The sequence below is a fragment of the Heptranchias perlo genome, chromosome 24 (assembly GCF_035084215.1).
Source record: "Heptranchias perlo isolate sHepPer1 chromosome 24, sHepPer1.hap1, whole genome shotgun sequence".
NCBI classification, from domain to species: domain Eukaryota; kingdom Metazoa; phylum Chordata; class Chondrichthyes; order Hexanchiformes; family Hexanchidae; genus Heptranchias; species Heptranchias perlo.
In genome coordinates, this window is record NC_090348.1 from 5800412 (window position 1) to 5826949 (window position 26538).

The window sequence follows — 26538 nt, forward strand, 5'->3', positions numbered from 1 at the left end:
CGCGACCCCCACCATCTAGAAGTACAAGGGCAGCAGGTACATGGGAACACCATCACCTCCAAGTTCCCCTCCAAGTCACACACCTCTTAAACCGAGGCCCCGTTTGCCCTCTCAGGTTAATGTAAAAGATCCCACGGCACGATTTGAAGAAGTGCAGGGGAGTTCACCTGGTGTCCTGGACAACATTTATCCCTCAACCATCACCTGAAACTGATTATCTGGGCATTTATATTTCATTGCTGTTTGTGGGAGCTTGCTGTGTGCAAATTGGCTGCCGCATTTCTGACATTACAACAGTGACTACTCTTCAAAAGTAATTTGTTGGTTGTTAATGCACTTTGGGATGGCGTGAAAGGTGCTATATAAATGCAAATTGTTGCTGGGTCAAAATCCTGGAACTCCCTCTCTAACGGCACTGTGGGAGAACCTTCACCACACGGACTGCAGCGGTTCAAGAAGGCGGCTCACCACCACCTTCTCAAGGGGCAACTAGGAATGGGCAATAAATGCCGGCCTTGCCAGCGACGCCCACATCCTGAGAATAAATAAAAATAAAGGAAGCTCAACACTTTCCCACAGCCCAGTGCACATAGCCAATGGCTGTGGCTTGACAGGTGATTCAGGTATCTGCTTACAATGTTTTTTTTTGTTTTTTGGCCCTCCTTTTATAAGGGGGGGGAGTGTGTTTATGTGTGAAAAACCCAAAGAAAAACCAAAACAAGTGTCAAATCATAATTTTATTATTCTTGTCCAGGATGCACTCCAACCCCTGCGGTGCCCACCGGTCGCGAAAGTCTCAAGCGTACCGGCAGACTCCGCGTGCTCCATCTCCAGGGCCACCCGGGCGCGGAGCAACCCGCGGAAGAGAGGCAGACAGTCCGAGCGACCGCCCCCACGGGCCGCGAGCAACCTGGACCTGTGGATGGCCACCTTGGACAGGCCCACGAGGACGTTCACGGACCTGCCCGCCCCCCTCCTCACCGGGCGGCCAAAGATCAGGAGCGTGGGACTGAAGTGCAGCCAGAACTTGAGGAGCAGCCCCCAGGAACGATGTTACAGACTCTCATGGTACCTGGGGCAGAGTTCCCTTGGTAGATGTGCTGGTAAAGTTCAATTTAATGTTCTACACAGCCACGTGCAGAACAAAAAAGAACTATTAAAAAGTTAAACCTGCACTGGTAAAACCGTAGTTTTCCCTACAAACTATTGTACGGCACATGCACAATAATTCTAATAATTAGTACTTTGCTTTAGCAATTTAGTTTGAAAGGAAATGATTAGTTGACGTCAGGTGTCCATTGAACTCTCTCTCTCTGGGCGGCTGGGCCGAGAGGCTCCTCCTCCTTTCCCTGGAATCTGAGAGCGATCGAGTCACAGCCGCTGACAGTCGGAGCCGAGCGTTGGGGGGATTTTTTTTTCTTCCCCCGCTGTTGGGAGGACGCGGCTGCCCCGATCTGTCACACCTGGCCCGGCCCGGCCCGGCTCGTCCCCGTCCCCCTCCCCTTCACCTTTCTGCGATGTTCCGGCGGATCTTACAAAGGGTACGTGCCCGGTGAGGAGTTGGGAAGAAGAGTGCGCCGGTTTTCGGTTGGTTTAAGGAGGTGGATGTGCTGCTGCTGCTGCTGCTCGGCGGCCTCACTTTTCCCTCTTGTTTTTTCTTTGCTAACCCGAGGCCGTGTGTGAGCGGGCGGGGAGAGTAGGCCGCTGCCGGAGCTTGTGCAAAAAAAAAACCCACCCCGGCGCCTTCGAAATTGACACATTATCGAACGCGGAGACATCGGGGAGCTGACACACGGCGTTCGAAATTGGAACGTGGGCCCGGGGCGGGGCGGGGTCATTGTCCGGCCCGCGTTCTAGAACGGCCGTGTGGGAAAGTCCCGACTGTCGGGCTCCGGGTGGGCGGGGTGTCAGCGCTCGGTTAGAATGTGGGGTTTGCTTCCCAGCCGGTGCCGCTGGAGAGGGGAGAGGGGAGGCTGTCCCTTTCCCCGGGGGTGGAAGCCCCTTTCCCCGGGGGTGGAAGCCCCAGTGAGTCCGGTTAATTTCCATCACACCGTGTGTGTGTACCGACAAATTACACAATTGGACTGTCAGGGCTGGGGCGGGTCCTCTTTTCGTCTGGGTAATCGAGCGGGCATGTAGAAAGTGAAGGGTGAGACTGCACCTGGTCTGTGCCTCTGCGTGTGTGTGACTGTCTGTCTTGCTCTCTGACTGTGTGTGTGTGTCTCTCTCTCTCCCTCTGTCTGTAACTGTGTGTCTGTCTGTCTCTCTCTCTCTCTCTCTCCCTCTGTCTGTAACTGTCTGTCTGCTGAGCCAGCCATGGTGTATTGCATGGCTCTCCACACTTGTAAGGGTTTGGCCAGGGGCCCCTGTACTCATCATATTTCTTCAGCCATCAGTTTTCTGTATTGACATTTCTGTTGCTGTCTAATATATAATTACACAAAAATTCTGGGATGATGGCACTGTTTTCATTTGGGCAGCTGGACTATTTATTTTGGAAATTAGGACATGGCGTCTCCAGGAGTGTCAGCATTGGCAGAGAGCACCCCTCCCTGTACATTGCTGGAGCCCGTGCTGTGCCTGTGGTCCTGGTGCCAGTCTTTATCAGTGTTGCTTTTGTCTCTCCAGATCGCGCAACACGACTCGCAGAATTTTTCTGTTAGCTCGCTTTTTTTGCATTTACCTACGACACGCTAATTCAGTAACAAACCAGTTATTTGCTGCTGCTTTTTGTGTCAGCCGTGGCTCAGTGGGTAGCACTCTCGCCTCTGAGTCAGAAGGTCACAGGTTCAAGTCCCACTAGGCACATAATCCAGTCTGACACTCAGTGCAGTACTGAGGGAGAGCTGCACCGGCGGAGGTGCCATCTTTCAAATGAGACGTTAAACTGATTTTACTTGTTAAACTTTATGTTTGGCTGTAAAGCACTTTGGGACGTCCTGAGGTTGTGAGAGGCACTATATAAATGCAAGTTCTTTCTCTATAGTTCTGGTCACATGTGACCATAGTACACCAGCCTCCATTGACAAGGAGGTGCAACACTGCACGAAGTGTTGGGGGAGGGGGGTTGTCGAGGGCACTTCAAGGATTTGGAGATAACCCAAACCCAAAATAAATTCGGTGGAGCCTCATTCTTTCCTGCCCCATCACCCAAAAATGGTTGTGCCTACGACACATATCCATTCCACTTTATCGGCCTCTGTTCAACGTTAAAAAAATATATAATTCTTAGCATGTGGGTGTCGCTGGCATTTATTGCCCATCCCTGGTAACGGAGTGTCTTGCTAGGCCACTTCAGAGGGCAGTTAAGAGTCAACCACATTGGTGTGGGACTGGAGTCACATATAGGCCCAGACCGGGTAAGGACATTAGTGAACCGGTTGGGATTTTTACGTCTTCATGGTGACTTTTACTGATTCCAGCTTTTTGTTTCCAGACTATTTATTTTTTAAACTGAATTCAAATTCTCCAACTGCCATGGTGGGATTTGAAGTCACGTTCTTGGGATTATTAGTCCAGAGTGTAGACTGTTATGGTTATCTGCCCAGATATAGTCAGTGTGGTTTGAAGGAGAGGAGTAATTGTTTTGCTGCTTATACAAGGCATGAACTTTCCCCTGACGGAAGTGGGAGGGAGCAGGTTATCTGTGCTCAGGCCCATTCACTAAGGTCACCCCCACGCCCCCGAATTTCACTTTTTTAATACACTTGCGGGGGAGGGGCGGGATGCTCTGGCCCTCTTGCGGGGGAGGGGCGGGATGCTCTGGCCCTCTTGCGGGGGAGGGGCGGGATGCTCTGGCCCTCTTGCGGGGGAGGGGCGGGATGCTCTGGCCCTCTTGCGGGGGAGGGGCGGGATGCTCTGGCCCTCTTGCGGGGGAGGGGCGGGATGCTCTGGCCCTCTTGCGGGGGAGGGGCGGGATGCTCTGGCCCTCTTGCGGGGGAGGGGCGGGATGCTCTGGCCCTCTTGCGGGGGAGGGGCGGGATGCTCTGGCCCTCTTGCGGGGGAGGGGCGGGATGCTCTGGCCCTCTTGCGGGGGAGGGGCGGGATGCTCTGGCCCTCTTGCGGGGGAGGGGCGGGATGCTCTGGCCCTCTTGCGGGGGAGGGGCGGGTTGCTCTGGCCCTCTTCCTAGTTGGTAGATCAGACAAGCTGGATCCGTACTTGGCTATCATGATACCAGTTGGCCTGAAACACTCCAAATGCGGCTTACGTCTGTATTTTTGCCTGGCGTGGAGCTGTGCAACTTGCTTCCTGGTGTATTGGGCATCTGCTATAAAACCCCAGGTATACAAGAACATCAGAAAAATCAGACCAATTGGCCCTTCAAGCCCTGGTATCCTAAATCTCCCATTGCAGCGGGGCTTGCTTGGTTTACTGTGTGGATGCTGGTTTTTATTTTGCTGGCCAGATTTTAAATATGAAGGGATATCTGGCTCAGTGTGTCATTTAGATCGACTTGGCGAGCCCTCGTTCAACCAGCCTCTGCAACTCTGGTTAAACCGAGGTTCCCTCGTTATGGTCTGGTTGCTTACGGCAGTACCTGCCCAAGCAGTGGTGCCCACAGCTCCGCTTTCCTGAAATCCTGGCAGGAATCTGAGTCCTATCACTGTGGAATTCCTTGCCCGAGTGAGATGTTACTGGTTGTTGGTTTTGGAAGGTGTCAGCCTGGGCTCAGTGGTCGCACTCTCGTCTGTGAGTCAGAAGGCTGTGGGCTCAAGCCCCACTCCAGAGATTGAGCACATAACCCAGGCTGACAGTCCAGTGCAGTACCGAGGGAGTGCTGCACTGCCGGAGGTGCCGTCTCTCGGATGAGATGCTAAAGCGAGGCTCCTTCTGCCCCCTCAAGTGGGTGGAAAAGACCCCATGGCACTATTTGAAGAAGAACAGGGGAATTCTCCCCTGTGTCCTGGGCCGTTATTTATTCTTCAACCAATATCACTAAAACAGATGATCTGGTCATTATCACATTGCCGTTTGTGGGATCTTGCTGTGTGCGAATTGGCTGCCCCGTCTCCTACATGACAACAGTGACGACTATTCAAAAGTGCTTAATTGGCTCCAAAGTACTTTGGAACGTCCTGAGGTAGTGAAAGGTGCTATGTAAATGCAAGTTCATTCTTTCATCTTTCGGGACAATCAAATAAATTAAACTATTGGGGCAGAACAACCATGGGAGCATCTGGTTGGGTTAGATACTTGTCACCTTGTTACAATGGCATGTCTCATTATAGCGACTTGCTCCACCTGCTGTAGTGGGTGAGTAGGCTTCATACATTATTGTGGGAGTAAGTACAGTAAACGTTAGTTACTCTCTTTTAAAGTGAGGCACGGCATTTCAGTGATGAGTCGGGACCATCAGCTGCACTGAACAAGCTGATGATGCACAGTACTTGGGTGATGAATTTAGTTGGTATCTGGCACAAGGAAGTGATTCCAGCTGTGCAAGCACAGTGAGCATTGCAACAGCTGTGATACTGTGCCACATAAACAAACTTATAAAGACTATTTATTAAGAAAAACAAAACAGAAAGACTCCCATTTTATATAGCACCATTCACAACCTCAGGATGTCCCAATGCGCTTTAAAGCAAGTAAAGTACTTTTGAAGTGTAGTCACTTGAAGTTGTAAGATAGGAAACGTGGCAGTCAATTTGCACACAGCAAGGTCCCAGAAACAGCAATAAGATAAATGACCAGATAATCTGTTTTTTAGTGATGGTGGTGGAGGGATAAATATTGGCCAGGACACTGGGGGAACTCTCCTGCTCTTCGGATAGTGTCATGGGACTTTTTTGTGTCCACTTGAGCGGGCAGACGGGGCCTCGGTTTAACGTCTTATCCGAAAGATGGCATCTCCGACAGCGTAGCATTCCCTTAGTACTGCACTGAAATGTCAGCCTGGATTAAGTGCTCTAGTCTCGAGTGGGGCTTGAACCTATGACCTGACTCCGAGACGAGAGCACTACCCACTGAGCGATGGCTGACACCAGATCTCTCTCTCGTGGCTCGGCGTCAAATTTTGTTTGATAACATTCGGTGAAGTGCCTCGAGATGTTTTATTACGTTAACGGCGTTGTATAAATACATGTTGATGTTGCTGATTGCCCTTTGGGAGGTTTGGTCTTTGTTCCATTTTCCTCCCTCTCCAGAGCCATGAAATAGAGCACTTAATTTTAAGATCAAAAGTCAGTGAAATGCGCACTAGTGAGGTGGTTCCTGTGATGTGGGGAGAAAGAGGGCGAATTAATTATAATTATTCAAGGATGTTGCACTGTCGGAGGTGCAGTCTTTTGGATGAGACTTTAAACCGAGGCCCCGTCTGCCCCCTCAGGTGGACTTAAAAGATCCCATGGCACTATTTCAAAAAAAAAAGCAGGGGAGTTCTGCTCGGTGTCCTGACCAATATATATCCCTCAACCAACATCACCGAAACTGTTTACTTCGTTGCTGATCACTTTGCTGTATGTGCGAGCTTGCTGTGCACAAATTGGCTGCCGTGTTTCCCTACATTGCAACGCTTCAGAACGTACTTCATTGGCTGTAAAGTGCTTTGGGTCGTCCTGAGGTTGTGAAAGACCCTAGAAAAATGCAAGTCCTTTCTTTACATTGCAATGGACTGATCCCAGAGAGGTGGTTATTTACCTCACTACTGGGATTGTGTTGAATGGCACAGGAGAAGGGAAAGTGAGGAGGGGTGGGATGTGAGATGTAGAAGAGGAGAAAGTGCAAGAATTAATTCCATGATTCTTAGCTTGTTACTGTGGGTGCACTTTGTTCAAGTGGTTTAGTGGGACACAGATAGCACCATTGGACAGTGACATGTTGATCGACGTGCGGTGGTTCTGAGTCCTACAAAGCATTAATCCGCTCAGACCCTCGGGTGTGAGACCCTTCCTCCGGGGGGGGGGTCTGCTTCACACCGGCCTGAGTTTGCACCAAGTGCGGTATAACTCCAGGTTGACTGACAGCAGGTTGCCCGTCATTGCTGACGCACTCAGTGCTCTGCTTCACATTCCAGCACATCAGCACTGCGTCAGGAATGAAGAGTGTTTGATTTTGAGATTGTACAAGGGGCGGGTGGTAAAGCAATCATTGCCCGGAATTGTTGCTGCGTTGGATCGACTGCTCACCCACACTCCATCTCCCATTGCCTCGCGTTCAGTTTTCTCATTACAATCGACTGTCTGGGTTTTTTTTTTCGTAAGTGGTATTTGCAGAGTGTGATTTTTAAAATGGGGACTTGACAGCGATGGTGTGTGATGGAAGGCGTCAGACTTGAGGTGAGGTTTCTGTAGATCAGTGTTGTCGTGGGACCTGTGACGTTGAGCGCCGATCAGCCGTGCATTAACTGAGGAGATGTCAGGGCTGCTTTAATGTTCAGCTGTGATTGTTTGGCATTTTCCCAGGGCCCAAATGATGTATCCTGTAGTTTCAGACAAGCAGGTCTTTTGTTTTACGTTGTCCTGCCTACAGCTTTGCTCACTGGACTGGCACACATGTCCCCCCATGGTACCACGATGCCCATCGTTTAATGACAAACTTAAGGACAGGAGTAGGCCATTCAGCCCCTTGAGCCTGTTCCACCATTTAATTAGATCATGGCTGATCTGTACCGTGACTTTACCTGCCTTTGATCCATAGTCCGTGATGTCCCTGCCTAAACTATTTTGTAAAGAGCTTAATGATGTGTCAGCCATAGCAACACTACTCTCAGAATTCAGTAACAAACCAGTTATTTGCTGCTTCTTACTTTGTCAGCTGTGGCACAGTGGTAGCACTCTCGCCCCTGAGTCAGAAGGTTGTCCCACTTCGAGACTTGAGCACAAGACCTAAGCTGACTCTCCAGTGCAGTACTGAGGGAGTGCTGCACTGTTGAAGGTGCCGTCTTTCAGATGAGATGTTCACCGAGGCCCCGACTGTTCTCTCGGGTGGACGTAAAACATCCTACGGCACTATTTCAAAGAAGAGCAGGGGCGTTCTCCCTGGTGTCCTGGCCAATATTTATCCCTCAACCAATATCACTAAGACAGATTAACTGGTCATTATCACATTGCTGTTCATGGGACCTTGCTGTGGACAAATTGGCTCCCATGTTTCCTACATTACAACAGTCACTACACTTCTAAAAGTGCTTCATTGGCTGTAAAGCACTTTGGGATGCCCTGAGGTTGTGAAAGGCACTATATAAATGCAAGTTTTTTTTTAAGTAAACCATCCTAGTGCATATTTAGTGTTTATGTCGGAGGTGGTGGCTATGGTCCTCCACTCTACCATGGAGTGGTTGGAAGTAGGCTTGGGCTAACTCTTTCCCTTCAGGGTGGGCTTTGGATTGTAGTCGTACTGCCATGAGACTCGCACAGGTGAAGCGCACGTATCCCTGGCAGGTTAAGGGTAGAGCGTGAAGTGAGCTGCCTCTTGTGTCTGCTCGATTATTGGGGTTGGTGAAAGATGAGGCGCCGCTCCCTCGGATCAGGGAGCAGAGGGAACTTTGCGAAACGGAGAGGGGAATGGTTTCGGGCCTGCATGATTCTCCAGAGTTTGCCCGGTGTGAGTCACCTCCCACACTGGCAACTCTGGAGGGAACATTCATTGAATCTGTCCTGAAAATGTGTTTCTTCTTTTCTAGACATCGCTTGCCTCTCCGGGTTCTGACCCGGACACCCCTGTGACCACAGCACCTGCCGTAGAAGTCAACAATGAAGGTAGTTCTGAGGTACGGAACCACTAAACTATACACATACACCCTCCTAAAGTCAACGGTTGAAGTCATTCTTCCTTTGTTGCAATGGAACAACTTCTAAAAGGGTTAAATTATGAGGACAGGTTGCATAGACTAGGCCTGTATTCCCTTGAGTATAGAAGATTAAGGGGTGATCTAATTGAGGTGTTTAAGATGATTAAAGGATTTGATAGGGTAGATAGAGGGAAATTATTTCCTCTGGTGGGGGGAGTCCAGAACAAGGGGGCATAACCTTAAAATTAGAGCTAGGCCGTTCAGGGCTGATGTCAGGAAGCACTTCTTCACACAAAGGGGAGTGGAAATCTGGAACTCCCCCAGAAAGCTGTTGAGGCTGGGGGTCAATTGAAAATGTCAAAACTGAGATTGATAGATTTTTGTTGGGTAAGGGTATCAAGGGATTTGGAGCAAAGACGGGTAAATGGAGTTGAGATACAGATCAGCCATGATCTAAGTGAATGGCGGAACAGGCTCGAGGGGCTGAATGGCCTACTCCTGTTCCTATTTCTTATGTTATTAAGTAGGGTCGTTATTGCTGGTCCATTGAAATGAGGAAATTTTCAGTGTGCTCATTGTGAAAATGATGCAGTATGATTTATATATTAAAATGTATTTCCTCCTGCTCTTGGTGCCCCCCACCTTTGCCACAGACCATTTCCTGGTTGAGTGTAGACGTGGGTGGCATGCATGAGGAACGGGCACTGAGAAGTGTGTTAAGAATTTTTTAAGGAATTGCACTCCCTGGAAATCTGAGATGAAACCCGAAACTGCTGGAAATGGCCGGTAGCTCAGTCTGCATCTGTGGAGGGATGAGGCAAGTGAATGTTTTGAGTGTGACCCTTCCAACAGAACTGGGAAAATGAGCAAGTATGGATGCCGAATCAGAACAAAAGAGGGATGGATGGACAAGAATAGTCCCTCTGGAATGACCTGCTGTGTGCTTGAAAGAAAAAATAAAACAGGAGATGACTAAACGGCTGAGGTCTTTACAGCAGGCGATGGGAAGAAGCATAATACAAGAAATTCTGGACCAGAGAGAGGGAGCAACATAGGTCACGTCAAAGCTGGGAGAAACAGGGCCAGGGCGTGAAGACAAGACCAGGCTGGCAACAAAGGTGCAGACTCCTGGGTGCTGAAGGAGGGTCTTTGCACAGATGTGTAAGAATTCGCTGGGGTGACTTGTCTTTAATTTTCCTTCTCCCTTTAGGGTGTGGCTTTCCCCAAACATCTTCAGCTGCTTCATCAATGACCTTCCCTCCATCATATGGTCAGAAATGGGGATGTTCGCTGACGATTGCGCAGTGTTCAGTTCCATTCGCAACCCCTCAGATAATGAAGCAGTCCAAGCCCGCAAGCAGCAAGACCTGGACAACATCCAGGCTTGGGCTCATAAGTGGCAAATAACATTCGCGCCAGACAAGTGCCAAGCAATGACCATCTCCAACAAGAGAGAATATATCCGCCTCCCCTTGACATTCAACGGCATTAACATCGCCGAATCCCCCACCATCAACATCCTGGGGGTCACCATTGACCAGAAACTTAACTGGACCAGCCATATAAATACTATGGCTACAAGAGCAGGCCAGAGGCTGGGTATTCTGCGGCGAGTGACTCACCTCCTGACTCCCCAAAGCCTTTCCACCATCGACAAGGCACAAGTCAGGAGTGTGATGGAATACTCTCCACTTGCCTGGATGAGTGCAGCTCCAACAACACTCAAGAAGCTCGACACCATCCAGGACAAAGCAGCCCGCTTGATTGGCATCCCATCCACCACCCTAAACATTCACTCCCTTCACCACCGGCGCACCGTGGCTGCAGTGTGTACCATCCACAGGATGCACTGCAGCAACTCGCCAAGGCTTCTTCGACAGCACCTCCCAAACCCCTGACCTCTACCACCTGGAAGGACAAGAGCTGCAGGCACATGGGAACAACACCACCTGCACGTTCCCCCTCCAAGTCACACACCATCCCGACTTGGAAATATATCACCGTTCCTTCATCGTCGCTGGGTCAAAATCCTGGCACTGCCTTCCTAACAGCACTGTGGGAGAATCTTCACCACACGGACTGCAGCGGTTCAAGGCGGCGGCTCACCACCACCTTCTCGAGGGCAATTAGGGATGGGCAATAAATGCTGGCCTCGCCAGCGACGCCCACATCCCGTGAACGAATAAAAAGAAGATTGACAGCTTTTACATTTTCAACATAAGAACAGAAGGAGGCCGTTCAGCCCATCGAGCCTGTTCCACCATTAAATTGCATGGCTGCCCTGTACCTTAACTCCATTTACCTGCCGCTGCACCATATCCCTTGATACCCTTACCTAATAAAAAAAAATCTATCGATCTCAGCCTTGACAGCTCCAATTGACCCTCAGCATCCACAGCCTTTTGGGGCAGAGTTCCAGATTTCCACTACCCTTTGTGCGGAAAAAGTGCTTCCTGATTTCACCCCTGAATGACCTAGCTCTAATTTTAAGATTATAGAAAATAGGAGCAGGAGGAGGCCCTTCGAGCCTGCTCCGCCATTCAATATGATCATGGCTGATCCTCTATCTCAATACCATATTCCCGCTCTGTCCCCTTACCCCTTGATGCCTTTTGTATCTAGAAATCTGTGTAGCTCCTTCTTAAATATGTTCAGTGACTTGGCCTCCACAGCCTTCTGTGGTAGAGAATTCCACAGGTTCACCACCCTCTGAGTGAAGAAATTTCTCCTCCTCTCAGTCCTAAATGTCCTACCCCGTTTCCTGAGACTGTGACCCCTCGTTCTGGATACCCCAGCCAGGGGAAACACCCTCCCTGCATCCAGTCTGTCGAGCCCTGTCAGAATTTTATATGTTTCAATGAGATCCCCTCTCATTCTTCTAAACTCGAGTGAATACAGGCCGAGTCGACCCAATCACGTCCTCGTGCTCTGGATTCCCCCACCAGAGGAAACAGTTTCTCAATATCTACTCTATCGGATCCCGTCATCATTTTAAGGGTGAAAGGTTATTTTGATCCTGGGTATTTTTCTTCCTGTGATGTGGTGATCTTGGTATTCTGCGATTGGTTTATCAGAGCACTTTTTTAAAAAAAAAAAGCCTCTGTGAACATATGGAACATTTTTATGAGACGAAGGAAAAGCTGTGGATTGAGGATTCTTGCCTGGCGTTAACGAAAATTCATCCAAGTGTAAGGTTTTTTTTAAAAAAGTAACTGTTATGGAGGTCCGTATAATAGAATATTGCACCACAGTGGATTATTACTGGATTTACTTCAATACGAGAGCTCTCCGTACAAGTTGAATCTGTCCGTGATGCAGACAGTAAACGTCACCACATGCTGCTCCTCCATTTAACGACCAGTGACAATGAAACTATTCATTTTTTTGGGAAATTATAAGAGTTTCATCTCGTTATCCAGCGCGGTCAAAATTCTCTGTTGTGTGTTTGTGTGCGTGTGTGTCTCGATTTTGGATTCAGGATGAAGTTTTTGTGCTCAATCTTGCTCTTAACAGTTATAATTCTGAAAGTTAACGCTTTTTTCAGGGGTTCATCTGTCCAATCTGTATGCAATCATATCTAACGCCAACTGAGCTCTTTGAGCATGACCGGAACGAGCACACTGTGACGGACCGGACGAAACAGGAGCAGCTCATTCCAGAAACGGTCGTTAGTGTGGGTTGCTTTTATTTTGAAATCTCTCTGGGTGGGTGATGGCTTGTGAAATGGTGGCGGGTTTTCTTTCTGATGTGAAAGTTGTCCTGCTTTTGTTTTTGTTTTCCTGCAGTAGAGGGGAAGCTGGCTTTTCAATGTCTCGTAGAGCACGCTTTATGCCAGCATGGCGGTATATTACAATAACAAAATCACACTCTCCTTCACTGCTCGATAAGACCATCGATTGGTTTAGTAGTTCGTTCAAGGGAAGATATCGCTGGGATTCTTCAGCTGAAGAACTTGCCCTGCCGTAGTGTTTAATGCAACAGTAGGACGTGGGTTTGTGCCCATTATTGCCCGCGTGGCTCCTTCTCAATTGTGGCTGTGCCATCGGGGAGCTGCTAAGTGGAAGGGGCAAGAATGGATCGCGCTAGTACACCTCCCAGTGATGAGCCGAGGGTTGGTGGAGGCAGGGATAGTCGATGATTGATAAGGTGCTGCCCATAAAATGGGTCCCGACATTATGCTGGAACTACTGCTTAAACTGAATGTATGAATCTCATCCGTTAGGGTATTGAGTGAGAGGTTTTGCTGCCAATGTTTGACATCTATTCTTGTACCATTCGATTGTCCCGGCAGTGATTGGGAACTGAATGGGGCAAAGAGAAAAGCAATGTGAATCCTGTTTTAAACGGTGGAAGTCCATTCATTTCCATGACATGAACGTCTTGTCGGCTGACGGCTGTGACTCAGTGGGTAGCCCTCTCGCCTCTGTGTCAGAAGGTTGTGGGTACAAGTCCAAAAGAAAACAAATTTCAGGCTGACTCTCCAGTGCAGTTCTGAGGGAGTGCTGCACTGCCGGAGGTGCTGCCTTTTGGATGAGATGTTAAACTGCGGCTCCACCTGCCCTCTCAGGAGCATGTAAAAGACCCTGTGGCACTATTACGAGGAGCAGGGGAGTTCTCCCCGGTGTCCTGGACGATATTTATCCTTCTACCAACATCGCTAAAGCAGATTATCTGATCATTATTACGTGGGATCTTGCTGTGTGCAAATAACTGACTACACTTCAAAAGTACTTCATTGGCTGTGAAGTGTTTTGAGACGTCCTGAGGTCGTAAAAGGCGCTATGTAAATGCAAGGATGTCTTTCTTTTTGATTTCTTTCTTTCTTTCAGGTAGAGTCCCATAAAAGGAAAATGAGACTACCATTCACATGGTACCTCATCAGGTGTCAAATGTCTTAAAAGCTCGTCATGTACCATATACTTTGATGTACAGTGACTATCGTTCAGGCAAACATAGCAGGTATTTTGTGCACAGCAAGATCCCACCTTCAGAAATCAGGTGAATGTCCTGTTGTGTTGGTTTTTTGGTTGTGTTGTTTGAGGGAGGAATGTTGGCCAGAACACTGAGAGAACACTGAGCTTCGTGGCCTTGGTTTAACATCTCAGCAAAAGTAAATTCTCATTTTGCTGGCAAAAGAAGCAGAGGGGAGTTGAGGAGAATTTTTTTTTATATGTAGCGAGTTATGATCTGGAATGCACTGCCTGAAAGGGTGGTGGAAGCAGATTCAGTAGTAACTTTCAAAAGGGAATTGGATAAATACTTGAAAAGGAAAACATTTGCAGGGCTATGGGAGAAGAGCAGGGGAGCAGGACTAATTGGATAGCTCTTTCAAAGAGCCAGCACAGGCACGATGGGCCAAATGGCCTCCTTCTGTGCTGCAGGATTTTATGTATGCCACCTCCAGCAGCAACCCATTGTATAGCACTGGAGTATCAGCTTAGATTGTGTTGAGTGGATTGTGAACCCACAGTCTTCTGACTCCAAGCTGACATCCAACATTTTAAACATGAAGAAAACCGACTTGATGTTTGTGTGAGGGGAAAAATGTGACTCATACTTCAAATGATGAGGTAATACCCACCACGACGGCCACTGAAAACCCGTCTATCAGTTTTGATTGGTAAAACTAGATATGATGCAGAATTCTTGGCTCTGCCTTTCGTTGGCAAGAAATGTTGTTTGCCAATTCGTGGTGTGAGACATAAATTCCATGTTCTTCGAGCCGTTGCCTCTTTATCTCTGTTCCTTCACTGGAATAGGAATTGTTCTCATCAGCAGGGAAACCCCGGTCATCTGTCTTACCAAAAATGTACATCAATTCAAAATCTGAAATGCACGAAGTGTTGACATCGTCTCTCTGTAGCAGTGGTTGTTGGGTCTGATGTTTGCCAAAAACAGTGGCAGGTCAGAGAGCTGGCCGTCACTTTTATTGTTAAGCACCCAGTGAAGGAATGGTTTAACGTAATAGAGACTTTGTGTGGTGCTATTTTAATTATGGTGCCATTGCCTATAGAGGCACTGGAGAAAGTGCAAAAAGATTTGCAGGATGCTACCAGAACAGAGAAGGAAAGACTGAACGGGTTGAAACTCTTTTTTTTTTTTTTCTCTAGAAAAGAGAAGGCTGATTTAAGTCTTTAAAATTATGGAAGGGTTTGATAGGGTAGACGTAGAGGGGATGTTTCCACTTGTGGGGGAGATCAGAACTAGGGGTCATAAATATAAGATAGTCACTAATAAATCCAATAGGGAATTCAGGAGAAACTTCACTCGGTGTGATTAGAATGTGGAACTTGCTATCCTATGGAATGGTTTAGGCGAATAGCATAGATGCATTTAAGGGGAAACTAGATAAGTACATGAGGGAGAAAGGAATAGAAGGATATGCAGATAAGGTGAGATGAAATAGGGTGGGAGGAGGCTCGTGTGGAGCATAAACACCAGCATGGACCAGTTAGGTCAAATGGCCTGTTTCTGTGCTGTAAATTCTATGTAATTGCTGGTTGGCCCTGGTTTAAAACGTGCTACTTTCATTAAGCAGAGGCAAGGTGTTCTTTAATCTCTCTGGTATCCTGTATGCAAGCCTGTGCCCTAGTGCCCTGTGATACTGCATGCCAGTGTATCATGAGGCTATGCCAACAGGGTGACCCACTTCCCATTATATAAAGCAGACCCCCAACGCCTGTTCCAATCAGCAGGTTGCTAAGTTGGCTGCACTAGAAGTCGCCAGCATTGGAGAGTTGAATTATTCCCTCAACATCTTAAAAGGCCCGTGTGGATTTTCACCAAACTTCAGCCACCTCCACATCGTCTTCCATTTTGTTTGGACAAACTGCTGTGAACCGGACTGTCGGTGGCTTTGGACCAAACTTCCCGTGACCTTTGCCTTCTCTTTGATTTTCACAATCTTTTATGGAGCAGGAACAAAAATCTTTTTTTTCCTTCTGCTTCCCTTTTCCAGTTTTTGCAGAGGCACTGAAGATTTTGATGAATAAAATGCATTGTGAGATTGTGACTCATGCATAAGTATATTATTGACCATAAAAGACTCCTTGTTTCTTCCCCCCCCCCCCCCCCCACCACCTCCCCATATCACAGTCTCTACTTCAACAAGCTGACCTGGAATAAGCTCGGATTCCAAAACCGTTACCTTACGGGCTGCTGAGGTGATGGGACCAGGTTGGGACAGATTTTGGATCCCTCGGTGGCTTTGAACGACACTGCCGAACTTTGTGCAACAGGGTAGTGCTGCTTTGTGTGACTGTTAGTTTTCTTTCTCTCTTTGGCACATAATGTGGAGATGCCGGTGATGGACTGGGGTTGACAATTGTAAACAATTTTACAACACCAAGTTATAGTCCAGCAATTTTATTTTAAATTCACAAGCTTTTGGAGACTTCCTCATTCCTCAGGTGAACGATGTGGAAGGAGGAAGCCTCCGAAAGCTTGTGAATTTAAAATAAAATTGCTGGACTATAACTTGGTGTTGTAAAATTGTTTACAATTGGCACATAATGGATAATGCTGCCATTTAGTATTCCTTGTTTGAGTGGATGCAAGGGAGGAGTGGAGATTAGTGACCTGAATACACATACTGTGTCATTGAACCGAAACGGGGCTGCAGAAATTTGAATGATCTGGGAATTATCCGTGCCAGGAATAAATCCGACCCCCGTTACGCATGGTGTGCAGCACGGAGTTAATAGAACGGGGAAACAGTGAAGTCAGATGGAGAAGATAATGATCAGCAAGGAAGAGAACTCAATGAGATGCAGTAACGTTGGACCATCTCTCTGTGTGTGCACCAGTTGACTGGTTTTGACGCTTTCGGTGGTTTTGGCGCTCAATGTTTTATTAATGACAGTGGGGCAGATCCTCAGACTGCGTGTTATGATGGGCGTTTTAACACCAAGGTGACTGGCCACCATCGATGAGCTAGAAACTTCAATGTAGGCAGTTACTGGAGAATGGACTTCCGGACTCAACACTGACTTCAATAACTTCTGATCATAACCACTGCACCCATTTTTTCAGTCAGCTGGTGCTGGTAATGGTTCTGCTGCTGCCATTTACAGCTACTCCTGATCAATCTTTCATTTCTTAACCTGTCCCATTACCACCTTCCTTGCCTTGCACCATCATCCCTTGTGTCATTTAATCACCCGTGCCCTCTACCCTATCGCAGACCTTCCCTTTTGTTCTTTCCTCCCCCTTCCCCTCTTTCCCTGACTCTGTACTTGTTCAAAAACTTTTAATTCTTTTAACATCTTCCAGTTCTGACGAAAGGTCTTCGACCTGAAACGTTAACTCTGTTTCTTTCTCCACAGATGCTGCCTCACTTGTTGAGCTTTTCCAGCAGTTTCTGTTTTTATTTCAGATTTCCAGCATCCGCAGTGTTTTGCTTTTGACTGGGGAATGGGTCCACTTAACCTAAGTAGGTCAGCCATATTCTGACATTTTAAAAGCCTTACGACAGCAGCACTTTAAGTCCTGGCTTGTCTGGTTTCATTACCACTGATAGGCTGCTTCAAAGTTTTCCAGCTAGTTTTGTCTTCCGTCTCGTCGTTATGCGAGGTGGAATAGGAAATGCAAGCTTGACTGAGCAGACCATTCAGCCCCTTGAGCCTGTTCCGCAACACCAGCAGGTCATGTTGATTTGAAAGGCTACCCAGGCCTCGGACTAATTATTTTCAGCTGTGTATCAGGAGGTTTAGGCTTACTGGGGAAGTTGTGCAAAATGCTGGATTTAAAGGGTTCCTCGGTGACTCCAATTGTTTGTTTTTTTTCAGACACACGACAGCTGCCAATCTTTCTGGTGTTTGGAGGCAGTCTGAGACCAGCATTCAGGATTGTTCAGAAGCTTGGCTGGTTCATTGTTTTAAGGGAGGGTGCTCCTCCCTCCACTACTGATGGAGGCTGGAGGAGGGGGGAAGAGATTTGTAAGGGATCACTGATTGTATCTTGAAAGTACCAGTTCAGTGTGAAATGCCAATAAGGCAATTTTTCGATTGGCAGGATATTGGATAACAAGTTAGAACTAGTTTTACAGATCAGTGGCTAGTTCTGGAGTATGGTATGCAGTTTTGGACACCCTACCTCAGAATACAGATGTATGAGAAAAGGAGCAATCAGATGTTCTGTTCCATATCACTCAAATATTATGCACAGGGATCCCAGACAGACTCCCGTGCAACCCCATTGGTTATCTTTTTCAAGGCGAAGCTTTTGCTGTTGATCATCACTCTGTCTTCTGTTTCTCAACCAATTGTGATTCCCTATAGGTAATTTGCCACCTGTTCCATGGATCTTTGCCTTCGCCACTAGTCTCACATGAGGCACCTTGTCAGATGCCTTTTGAAAATCCAAGTACACTATGGTTACACTTTGGCCGTCGCCCCAGTGCCTTTAACTTGCATTCACTGATAAACGGGTAATTTCCATAAATGGATCAGTTCCCATAAACTGTTACTTGTATCTTCTTGCGTGAGTGAGAGAGATTGTTAACAAACACCCCTTTTCTTGTGGAATCGTGTACCGGAGACCACGGAATGTCCATTGTGCTCTCTTGTCAACTCCAAAAGGTGGTAAATACCGTGCTGCTAGATTTCAGGCTAAAACTAATAAGTCAAATTTACTTACAAGTAAGATAATTGCACACTAGCAGAAAACAGAGCAAGAAACTTAGAGCGATACTTGATTTAGACCATACGTTAACTTTTTTTAAAATTCACTTTTGGGAGGTGGGCGAGGCTGGCATTTATTGCCCATCCCTAGTTGCCCTGAGGCGGTGGTGGGCCGCTGCCTTGAACCGCTGGTAACAATTTGATGGAGCTGTGTGGCTTGCTGGGCCACTTCAGAGAGCAGATAAGTGTCAACCACTGTTCTAAAATGAGTCATAATTGGTTCTTGTCACTAATATTTGACTCAGTGTCTGAAAAGTAACATTGGCAGTGACTCCACAGAAACACGCTTCATTACCTCGTGGAATAGATGGTGCAAATCAAGGAATTGAGGACTCTGGGGCTGCTGTCTCATTCCCCTTTTGGTGTTGGCAGCAGGCTCATCTGAAGATCATATGGGACTTTCCCATGTTAAGGGAATTAAGAAACATTTTTACCACTTGAGGTGTGAACAGCAATCTTCTGGACAGCTAATTTTCTGACCTGATCATAACACAAACCATTAATGATGTCATCTTTGAGTCGGCCGATTTTAAAAAATATGCATTATCCTTAACTGACCCCTAATTCAATGATCCCTTCAAACACAGCTGCTGTATCACTTGCGTATCAAACTATCTGCTTGTTCTCCTGTAGGCAACTGTTCGGTAATAGAAACCGTATGGTCATTGGACGGTTTGTTGTATTGAGACTGCCCTGCTCACAAAGTCAGAAAAACTCTCCAAGTAAGAGCCAATTTTTAATTTGATTCAGAAAAGTAGCACACTAAGGTTTCCTCTGACATAACTACATCTATTAGATTGAACCTTGTTCACTCGCTTAGATAATTGCTCGAAGTTTGTGAAGACTGGCCTATTGATTACAACGCTGACTGATAAGAGTTCTTCAGATGTTCGATGGTCACGTCCCGGGGAATGTCCTCGAGCATTCCTCCTTTTTTTTCTGTTCCCCCCCCCCCACTCCAAAATAACTAACTGAACTGTAATTAGAAGGAGCTACGGTTGCTGACTTCCTTTAAACTTGGGTCCTAGAAACTCCTGAAAAAATCATTCAGTAACAAGCACTGTAGAGAAGAGGGATTGAGGGCTGTGGAGAGATTGGCAGTATTCCTTGTTCCTTATTTTCCGGGAAGGAAGTTGATGCTCTTTGAAGTGTTGGATCCACATCCTAATCTTCCAGTGGCTGAAACACTGCTACTTGATCCCTCCGTATCCTTTAATGGGGCATTGAAAATCTTGTTAATTTCAATTCTTCACACAACATATATAGGTCTCTCTTAAGCGACTTTGGAGGGAATCCGTGTTAGACCAATTATTCGTGGACACTGGGTGGAATGAGATTGATGGGCCCAATGGCCTCATTACACTCTCCACAATGAGTCTTGACTTCAATCCAGTGGGATGTGAAGAGAAGAGGATGGAATGTTCAGAGGAGCAGTGATGGAGAAAGGCTTTAATTGGATAAGAGGTTAAAGATGAGAGAAGGATTGATCAGGCAAGCTTTTTTTGTGGTAGAGACTCCAGAAATGGGAGACTGGCTTTGGAAGAGCCTCCTAAGCAATATTGAAGGCTTGGACAGCATTGAATTGTTAAGGGAAGAAGAAATGTTTGGCTTGGTGTGGGAAACAGAGTTTGTTAGAAGCAGCTTCAGCAATGGAAGATATGTGGGAGATCCATGAGGTCAGAAGATTGAAAGGCCAAGAATATTAATACAAGTAGGAAGATTTACAGCAGAGTTCATTGAAGATGGCAACAACTGATTAGGGTTGTGAGAGACCTAATATAACAACAGATTTTCGCTGTCCTGTTGAGAGGCATGAGGAAATCGAGAGGTAGTGATTGTGCCATTGGATGGTCCGAGGACAGAGGGGTGTTAGCCTCCGATTTTAAACTGAATGCAGTGCTATCAACTGCAGAAGAGTGGTTAGGATTTTTAACGAGTGAGCCAAGGTCAAGGAGTGCAGTGGGAGAGAGAGGAAAGGCCTGGGTTAATGAAGAAAGTCAGATGATCCATGAACTGCAGAGTGATTTGAGAGGGATCTGAAGATCTGTGAACAGTGTTGGCGAGAGGCCATTTGATGGTAACGTGTTTTGGTACGTGTGTCGGGTGTTTCCACAGACTATCCAGATGACCAAGACGGTGACGTACGATTCACCAGTGTGTTCAGGAGCAGAGTACTGGAGAAGTATAATGTAGGCAATGGTCTCCAGTGGAATGGGCAAGCCGAAACCTACACTGTCATCGTGTGTAACACTAGAACTTCAATGTTGCTGGATAACAGCAGCTTCTATAACTTTAGAAAGAAGTAATAGAAGGGGAATGGTGGTTTGAAAGGCAAGAGGGCTCACCTTAAGGATAGGATGGTGTGACGAAATTTCCTAGGAGGATGACAAGTGGCCAGGGAATAGAAGAGGTTATACAAGAGGGGTAAATTTAGAGGCACATATCTTGAGATGGGAGGGATGCCATCACGACTGAGTTGTTACTGGACACCAGAGAGTGGAGCGTCCAACATTCCTGGCTTGGAGAAAACTTCAAATTGGACAGAATGCAACGGTAGAGAGAGGTTCTTCACCGCAAACATCAAGGAGTGAGTCCGAAAAGAAATCTTTTCTGAAATCCTGATGGCGCCAAATGGGCTGGCAACAGAAGGGTTGACTACTGGAGGGGCAGGGAGACAGCAGTCAGCGATTCTTTTCATCAAAGTTGCGTTTAGCTGAGAGAGTGGGCGTACAGAAATAACGAGCGGGGATAAAATTGGCTCAGGATGCTTCTGAATGATCCAGACAACAGGTGTGACGGGTAGAACTTTTTTTTATAGGAGACCAACAGACAGGCAGCTTTGAACCATCGTGCAGGAACAGACTTGACAGAAATGGAATAATGAGATATTCCACACGCCAGCGCAAATGCTATAGGTTGTTTCAATGGCACAGATAGGAGGGCCAAGAGAGGGATATTTGGCTTGTCAATCTGAAGTAGTGATTTCCTGCTGGAGGCCAGATTGGTTATGAAGCTAATTTTGCTGGGGGTGTTCCTTTTGGAGTACCAATGCCTGTGGGCCAAGTGGTAATTAGCTGTACCCGGGTTCCCTCGAGTGATCAGGGAAATTAGTTAATGCTGCACCTCCTGGAGGTTTGACTGTCAGCTGGAGAACAGGCCTGTAGTGAGAACAAGTTCTTCGTGTTTTGGCTTCCAGGCCAGTTTCTTACGGTGGGAATTGTGATGCTGATAAAGAAATCACCACCCTAAACATTCACTCCCTCCGCCACCGGCGCACTGTGGCTGCAGTGTGTACCATCCACAGGATGCACTGCAGCAACTCGCCAAGGCTTCTTCCACAGCACCTCCCAAACCCGCGACCTCTACCACCTAGAAGGACAAGAGCAGCAGGCACATGGGAACAACACCACCTGCACGTTCCCCTCCAAGTCACACGCCATCCCGACTTGGAAATATATCGCCGTTCCCTCATAGTCGCTGGGTCAAAATCCTGGAACTCCCTTCCTAACAGCACTATGGGAGAACCATCACCACACGGACTGCAGCAGTTCAAGAAGGTGGCTCATCACCACCTTCTCTAGGGCAATTAGGGATGGGCAATAAATGCTGGCCTTGCCAGTGATGCCCACATCCCCTGAACGAATTTTTAAAAAAAAAATCATCTATGGGTAGAGGATAGAATTTTGGTTTTGGTCGTTGGCTCCCAGTTCGGCAACTCTTTTTAAAAAATTCCCACCCTCATTTTCAAATCCCTCCGTGGCCTCACCCCTCCCTATCTCTTTAACCTCCTCCAGCCCTATAACCCTCTGAGATCTCTGTGCTCTTCCAGCACTGGCCTCTAAGCATCCCCCGCTCCATTCGCCCTCCCATTGGCGGCTGTGTCTTCAGCCGTCTAGGCCCCAAGCTCCAGAATTCCCTAAACCCCTCGCCTCCTTTTAAGATGCTTCTTAAAAGCTACCTCTGACCAACCGATCCTAATGTGGCTCGGTCCCAATTTTTTGTCTGATTATGCTCCTGGAAAGCGCTTTGGGACATTTTGCTATATTTCACTTGCGCTATATAAATGCAGATTCTTGTGTTTGACAGGTAGGTGCGAAGGGAGTCCTCACAAAGTGGCGTCCAACAGTAGTCTCAATCGAGAAGTGGCTGATTGTACAAGTTCCAAGGGTGGTTGGGGGACGGGGTTGGGGGGCGCGTGCAGGTTGGGAGAGAGCTTGTTCAAAGGGCTGGCAGTAACACACTAATGACCAGAGTTAAACACAGGCAGCATGCAATATTCATCAGCTTCTGCGACAGTCAATGCTTCAGTGTTGTAGTAAAATTCCATTCATCTAATCTGGCCAGTGACCCTGTGACCTTGGCATGATCTATTTGGCCTTGCCACCTTCCGCTGTGAGGCATTACATTTTGGTTTCTTCCCATTTCCAATAATTAAGCTGTTTTTGTGTGTGTGTGTGTGTGTGTGTTTTTATTTGTGCGTGTGTGAAGGGGCCTGTTCTTTATTTCTGTGCCCACTTTCCTTTAACAGGGTTTTATTTGCCCGCTGTGTATGAAGTCTCATGCTTCGGCAGAAGATCTCTTTAAACACTATGAAGCAACTCATGAACAGGAAAATGATTCTGGTCCCAAGGAAGAAGTTGGACCGTCTTCGAGAAGGTATGTTTGTTCAGTATGGGAGAATTACCATTGAATCTTGTTCCTGCTGTTTTAAGGATTTCGGTTGATTCTCAGATACAACACGGCTTGGATTTAGTGGACACTTGCCACCCCTCGGTGTTTGATGCACTTGGTCAAACACTGCAAAATCTGGGTGTATAATACGTTCCGCTAGTTAATAATTCAACAACCCCCCCCCAGTTTAGCAAACATATAAAACTAATGTGAAAACGTTTGCAAAACTGTGTTGAGCTGGACCTTTTCCTGACAGGGGCGCAGATCACGTTGTACAAGAGGTAGGTGTACCCTGTTGTATATGTCAGGGTCAATGTGGTCCCTTGGACTCAATTCAACCGGGTAAAGGGGTCGGAGAGGAATTTTCCAGAATTCCCCCCCACCCCCTAATTCGCCTGTGTTAATCTTTCTTCGCCCCACCCAGGAGATTAGATAGCTCTGGGTGAGTAGGGAGTGTCTATCGTGATGCAGAGGGAATCACAACTCTGTGGGACAGGCCGGCTGACTGTTGCAACTGTCGTGTGTTGATAGCCCTTGAGAAAATGCTCCTTGGGTTCCTTTTTAGGTGTCAGCCATGGCTCAGTGGGCAGCGCACTCTCGCCTCTGAGTCAGAAGGTTGTGGATTCAAGTCCCACTCCAGAGACTTGAGCACACAATCTAGGCTGACACTTCCGGGAGTGTTGCACTGTCGGAGGCGCCATCTTTCAGATGAGACGTTAAACCGAGGCCCAGTCTGCCCCCTCAGGTGGACGTAAAAGATCCCACGGCACTATTTCGAGGAGGGCCAATATTTATCCCTTAATCAATATAACTAAAAAACAGATTATCTGGCCAGTTACCTCATTGCTGTTTGTGGGATCTTGCTGTGCGCAAATTGGCTGCTGCGTTTCTTACATTACAACAGTGACTGCACTTCAAAAAGTGCCTCATTGGCTCTCAAGCACTTCAGGACGTCCTGAGGTTTTGAAAGACGTTGTATAAATACAAGTATGTACGTTCTTTCCTAACCAGGCCGCCCCACAAAACAATTTCCAGAACTGTTATCTAAATCAAACCAATGTAAACTGACCTCTACCCAAGAAATGTGATCCAATAACCAGCCTGGGCGCACAGCCCTTCATTGTATCCTGTTAAATCAGACAGCAGCTTACGATGGTGAAAGGACTTCAATAAAGAATGTCTTCATTCTTCTACACAGTAGTGCACAAAAAAATAGCCTCCCCACTAAACCCTGCATATAATTGCTTCATTTTTAAGTATACGGTACATGGGTTCTGCACAGAAAGTTGAGAGTATCGTGTTTGTTCTCCCTTTAATAAAGGAGACTTTTTATAGCTTGCTTATTTGTCCGGGTTATGTAGTCTCCTCACAGCTGGAATACATATACTCGCACTATCTGCACGTCTAGTGAAATGTGCTAAGTGTTGTATTCGAAGGTTTTTTAATGCTAATCCTTGGTATAAGTCGGATATTTTTGGGGGGTGGTGTTGGGGGCATGTTTGGGTATGAGTTTGACAGATCAAACGAAACTACTTCAAATGGTCCATTTTTCAAATCGGAATTTTCACGATAAGGTTCAAACAGAAACTGTATTAATTCCATTAATCTAACGATTCAAATAAAGCAAATCGGGGGGTGGGAGGGGGGTCGAAAAAAGTCTTGTTGGACCAAAAACTCTAAAGCATCAAGTCCGAGTGACCAGTGATGTGTTGCTGCCCTGGGAAAAATATCCCTTATTTCTGTGTTTCTCAAGTGGTCTAAGGCGCTCTCTCGAAAGAAAGTGTGGTCCTATTGTATCTTTTCTAAGTAAATAAAAATTTCAGGGGATGATTGAACACCCCTGACACCGATTATTATTTGCAGCCGACAGTAAACTAATTTGAGGTCTGTCTGGCTAGCTGGAGGAGGGGAGGTGAGTTAATTCTGTTTGTTGCATGAGCTTGAATGGGATCTGTGTACAATTGCCCCCACCCCCCTCCCTATTGAGAAGGACCTGCCTTCTGACCGTTAATATTTTGTCTCCGTTCCTCATACAGAGACGACCTCACACACCATCAACAAGAGGTGCAAGATCTGCAGGCTTCCTTAAAGGTTGGAAATGTGCACGTTCAGATTTATGCAGCCCCACCTTTTCGTTGCATGCTGCTGCTCGGGGCACTGTAATCAAACACTGGTCCGTTCTCTCCACAGGAGGAGCGCTGGTACTCCAAGGAGCTCAAGAAAGAACTGGATAAAGTGCAAGGGCAGCTGAAGCAAGTAATTCCTTTCAAATACCTAAAACACCGGGCTTTCGGTTTGTTTTCTTGTCACCGAGATCGACCGGGGTGGGCGGGTAATCTGAAATAAGTGCTCAAAATTCCAGAAGTGTTTGAGAGGGTAAATGGGGGAAATGTGCGCCTGTTTTTTTTTAAAAAGGGGGGAAAAACTAGAGATGTTAGAGGTTAAAAGGAGCGTTTTCACATGGTGTTATTTGGAACATGGCCTGTATTACAAGTGGCTGTTTATAGCTCAGCCAGTCAAGGCATTTAAGAGGGAGTGATTTGAAATTTGTTTAGAGGGTATGGAAAATGGAGGGGCCATGTGTTTGAAGTAGCTCTGATGTGAAGTTAGCTACAATAGTTTTCATTTTTTACTTGAGACCTGATTTAAATTTGGAATAAAATGATTCCAAGTATTTAAAATGATCTTTTAATACACTGTTATCCAATGCGTTATTTTGTTTTAACCTTTTGTGTGGACAATACTGCATCTGTACGATTGTACTAGACCAGTGTTGTCCAATATGTTGGCCTCATGTGGCTAATTGGGAATCCAGATGTGGCTAATTGCACTTCTGATTAGTAAACAAACAATGAGTAATAGACACCATCGTTGGGCCTGTGATCTCAATACTCATATTCACACGGTGTATACATGTGAACTTTAACCTTTTTGTGCGTTTGTTGGTAAAATGGTACGACGAAAAGCAGAGTGTGGGAGTGTTCTTTTGATCGTTGTGAGTGCTTTACTTCCTTGGTTCCTGAATGGTGGGAGATGTTTGTTCAGTAAATGTACACGAGTGAAGTACATTTACGTGTCTCTCGCGCTCTCTACTAATATTAGTGCATGTGGTTAAAATGGTGTCGCCGTGGCCTCACCTGTGGATAGTCAGCGATTTGTATTGGACAGCACTGGGTTGACTTCCAGAATTACTGCTATGTTGCTTTATCTGAAGCCCCCCTGATCAATTTAATTGATGGTGTGCGGGGTTTGTTACGTGTTGTAAACTCGTTCCGCATTTCGTTCCAGGTGTCCCAGCCCGATGGAGTGGCCTCCCCTGTCCCCCCAGGTAATTTAAATTCCCTTCAAGATATTCCTGACATTTTGTAACAAAATTTGGGTGTGGGTGGGTGTGTTTGAGCAGTAAATGTGAAACTCTGAGGTAACTCTTTAAACTGCTGTTGTTTTTTTTTCTC

The 26538-nt window shown here is 46.8% G+C and overlaps 1 protein-coding gene across 3 annotated transcripts in view; it reads left to right on the forward strand.

The window, feature by feature from the left end:
- The first annotated feature begins 1354 nt into the window (after positions 1–1354).
- The window catches only part of eea1 (early endosome antigen 1), a 78327-nt gene continuing 53143 nt past the window's right edge, over positions 1355–26538 (forward strand). Inside the window, exons 1-7 of one of the 3 annotated variants that reach the window (XM_068004666.1) lie at positions 1355–1541; positions 8625–8711; positions 12277–12405; positions 22941–23068; positions 25120–25174; positions 25274–25339; positions 26372–26411. In XM_068004666.1, the coding sequence (XP_067860767.1) occupies positions 1518–1541; positions 8625–8711; positions 12277–12405; positions 22941–23068; positions 25120–25174; positions 25274–25339; positions 26372–26411 (529 nt within the window). In that variant the 5' untranslated portion in view covers positions 1355–1517. Of the gene's footprint in view, positions 1542–7185; positions 7279–8624; positions 8712–12276; positions 12406–22940; positions 23069–25119; positions 25175–25273; positions 25340–26371; positions 26412–26538 lie in introns of those variants that run through there. The other 2 variants (XM_068004667.1, XM_068004668.1) reach the window with 2 other exon arrangements.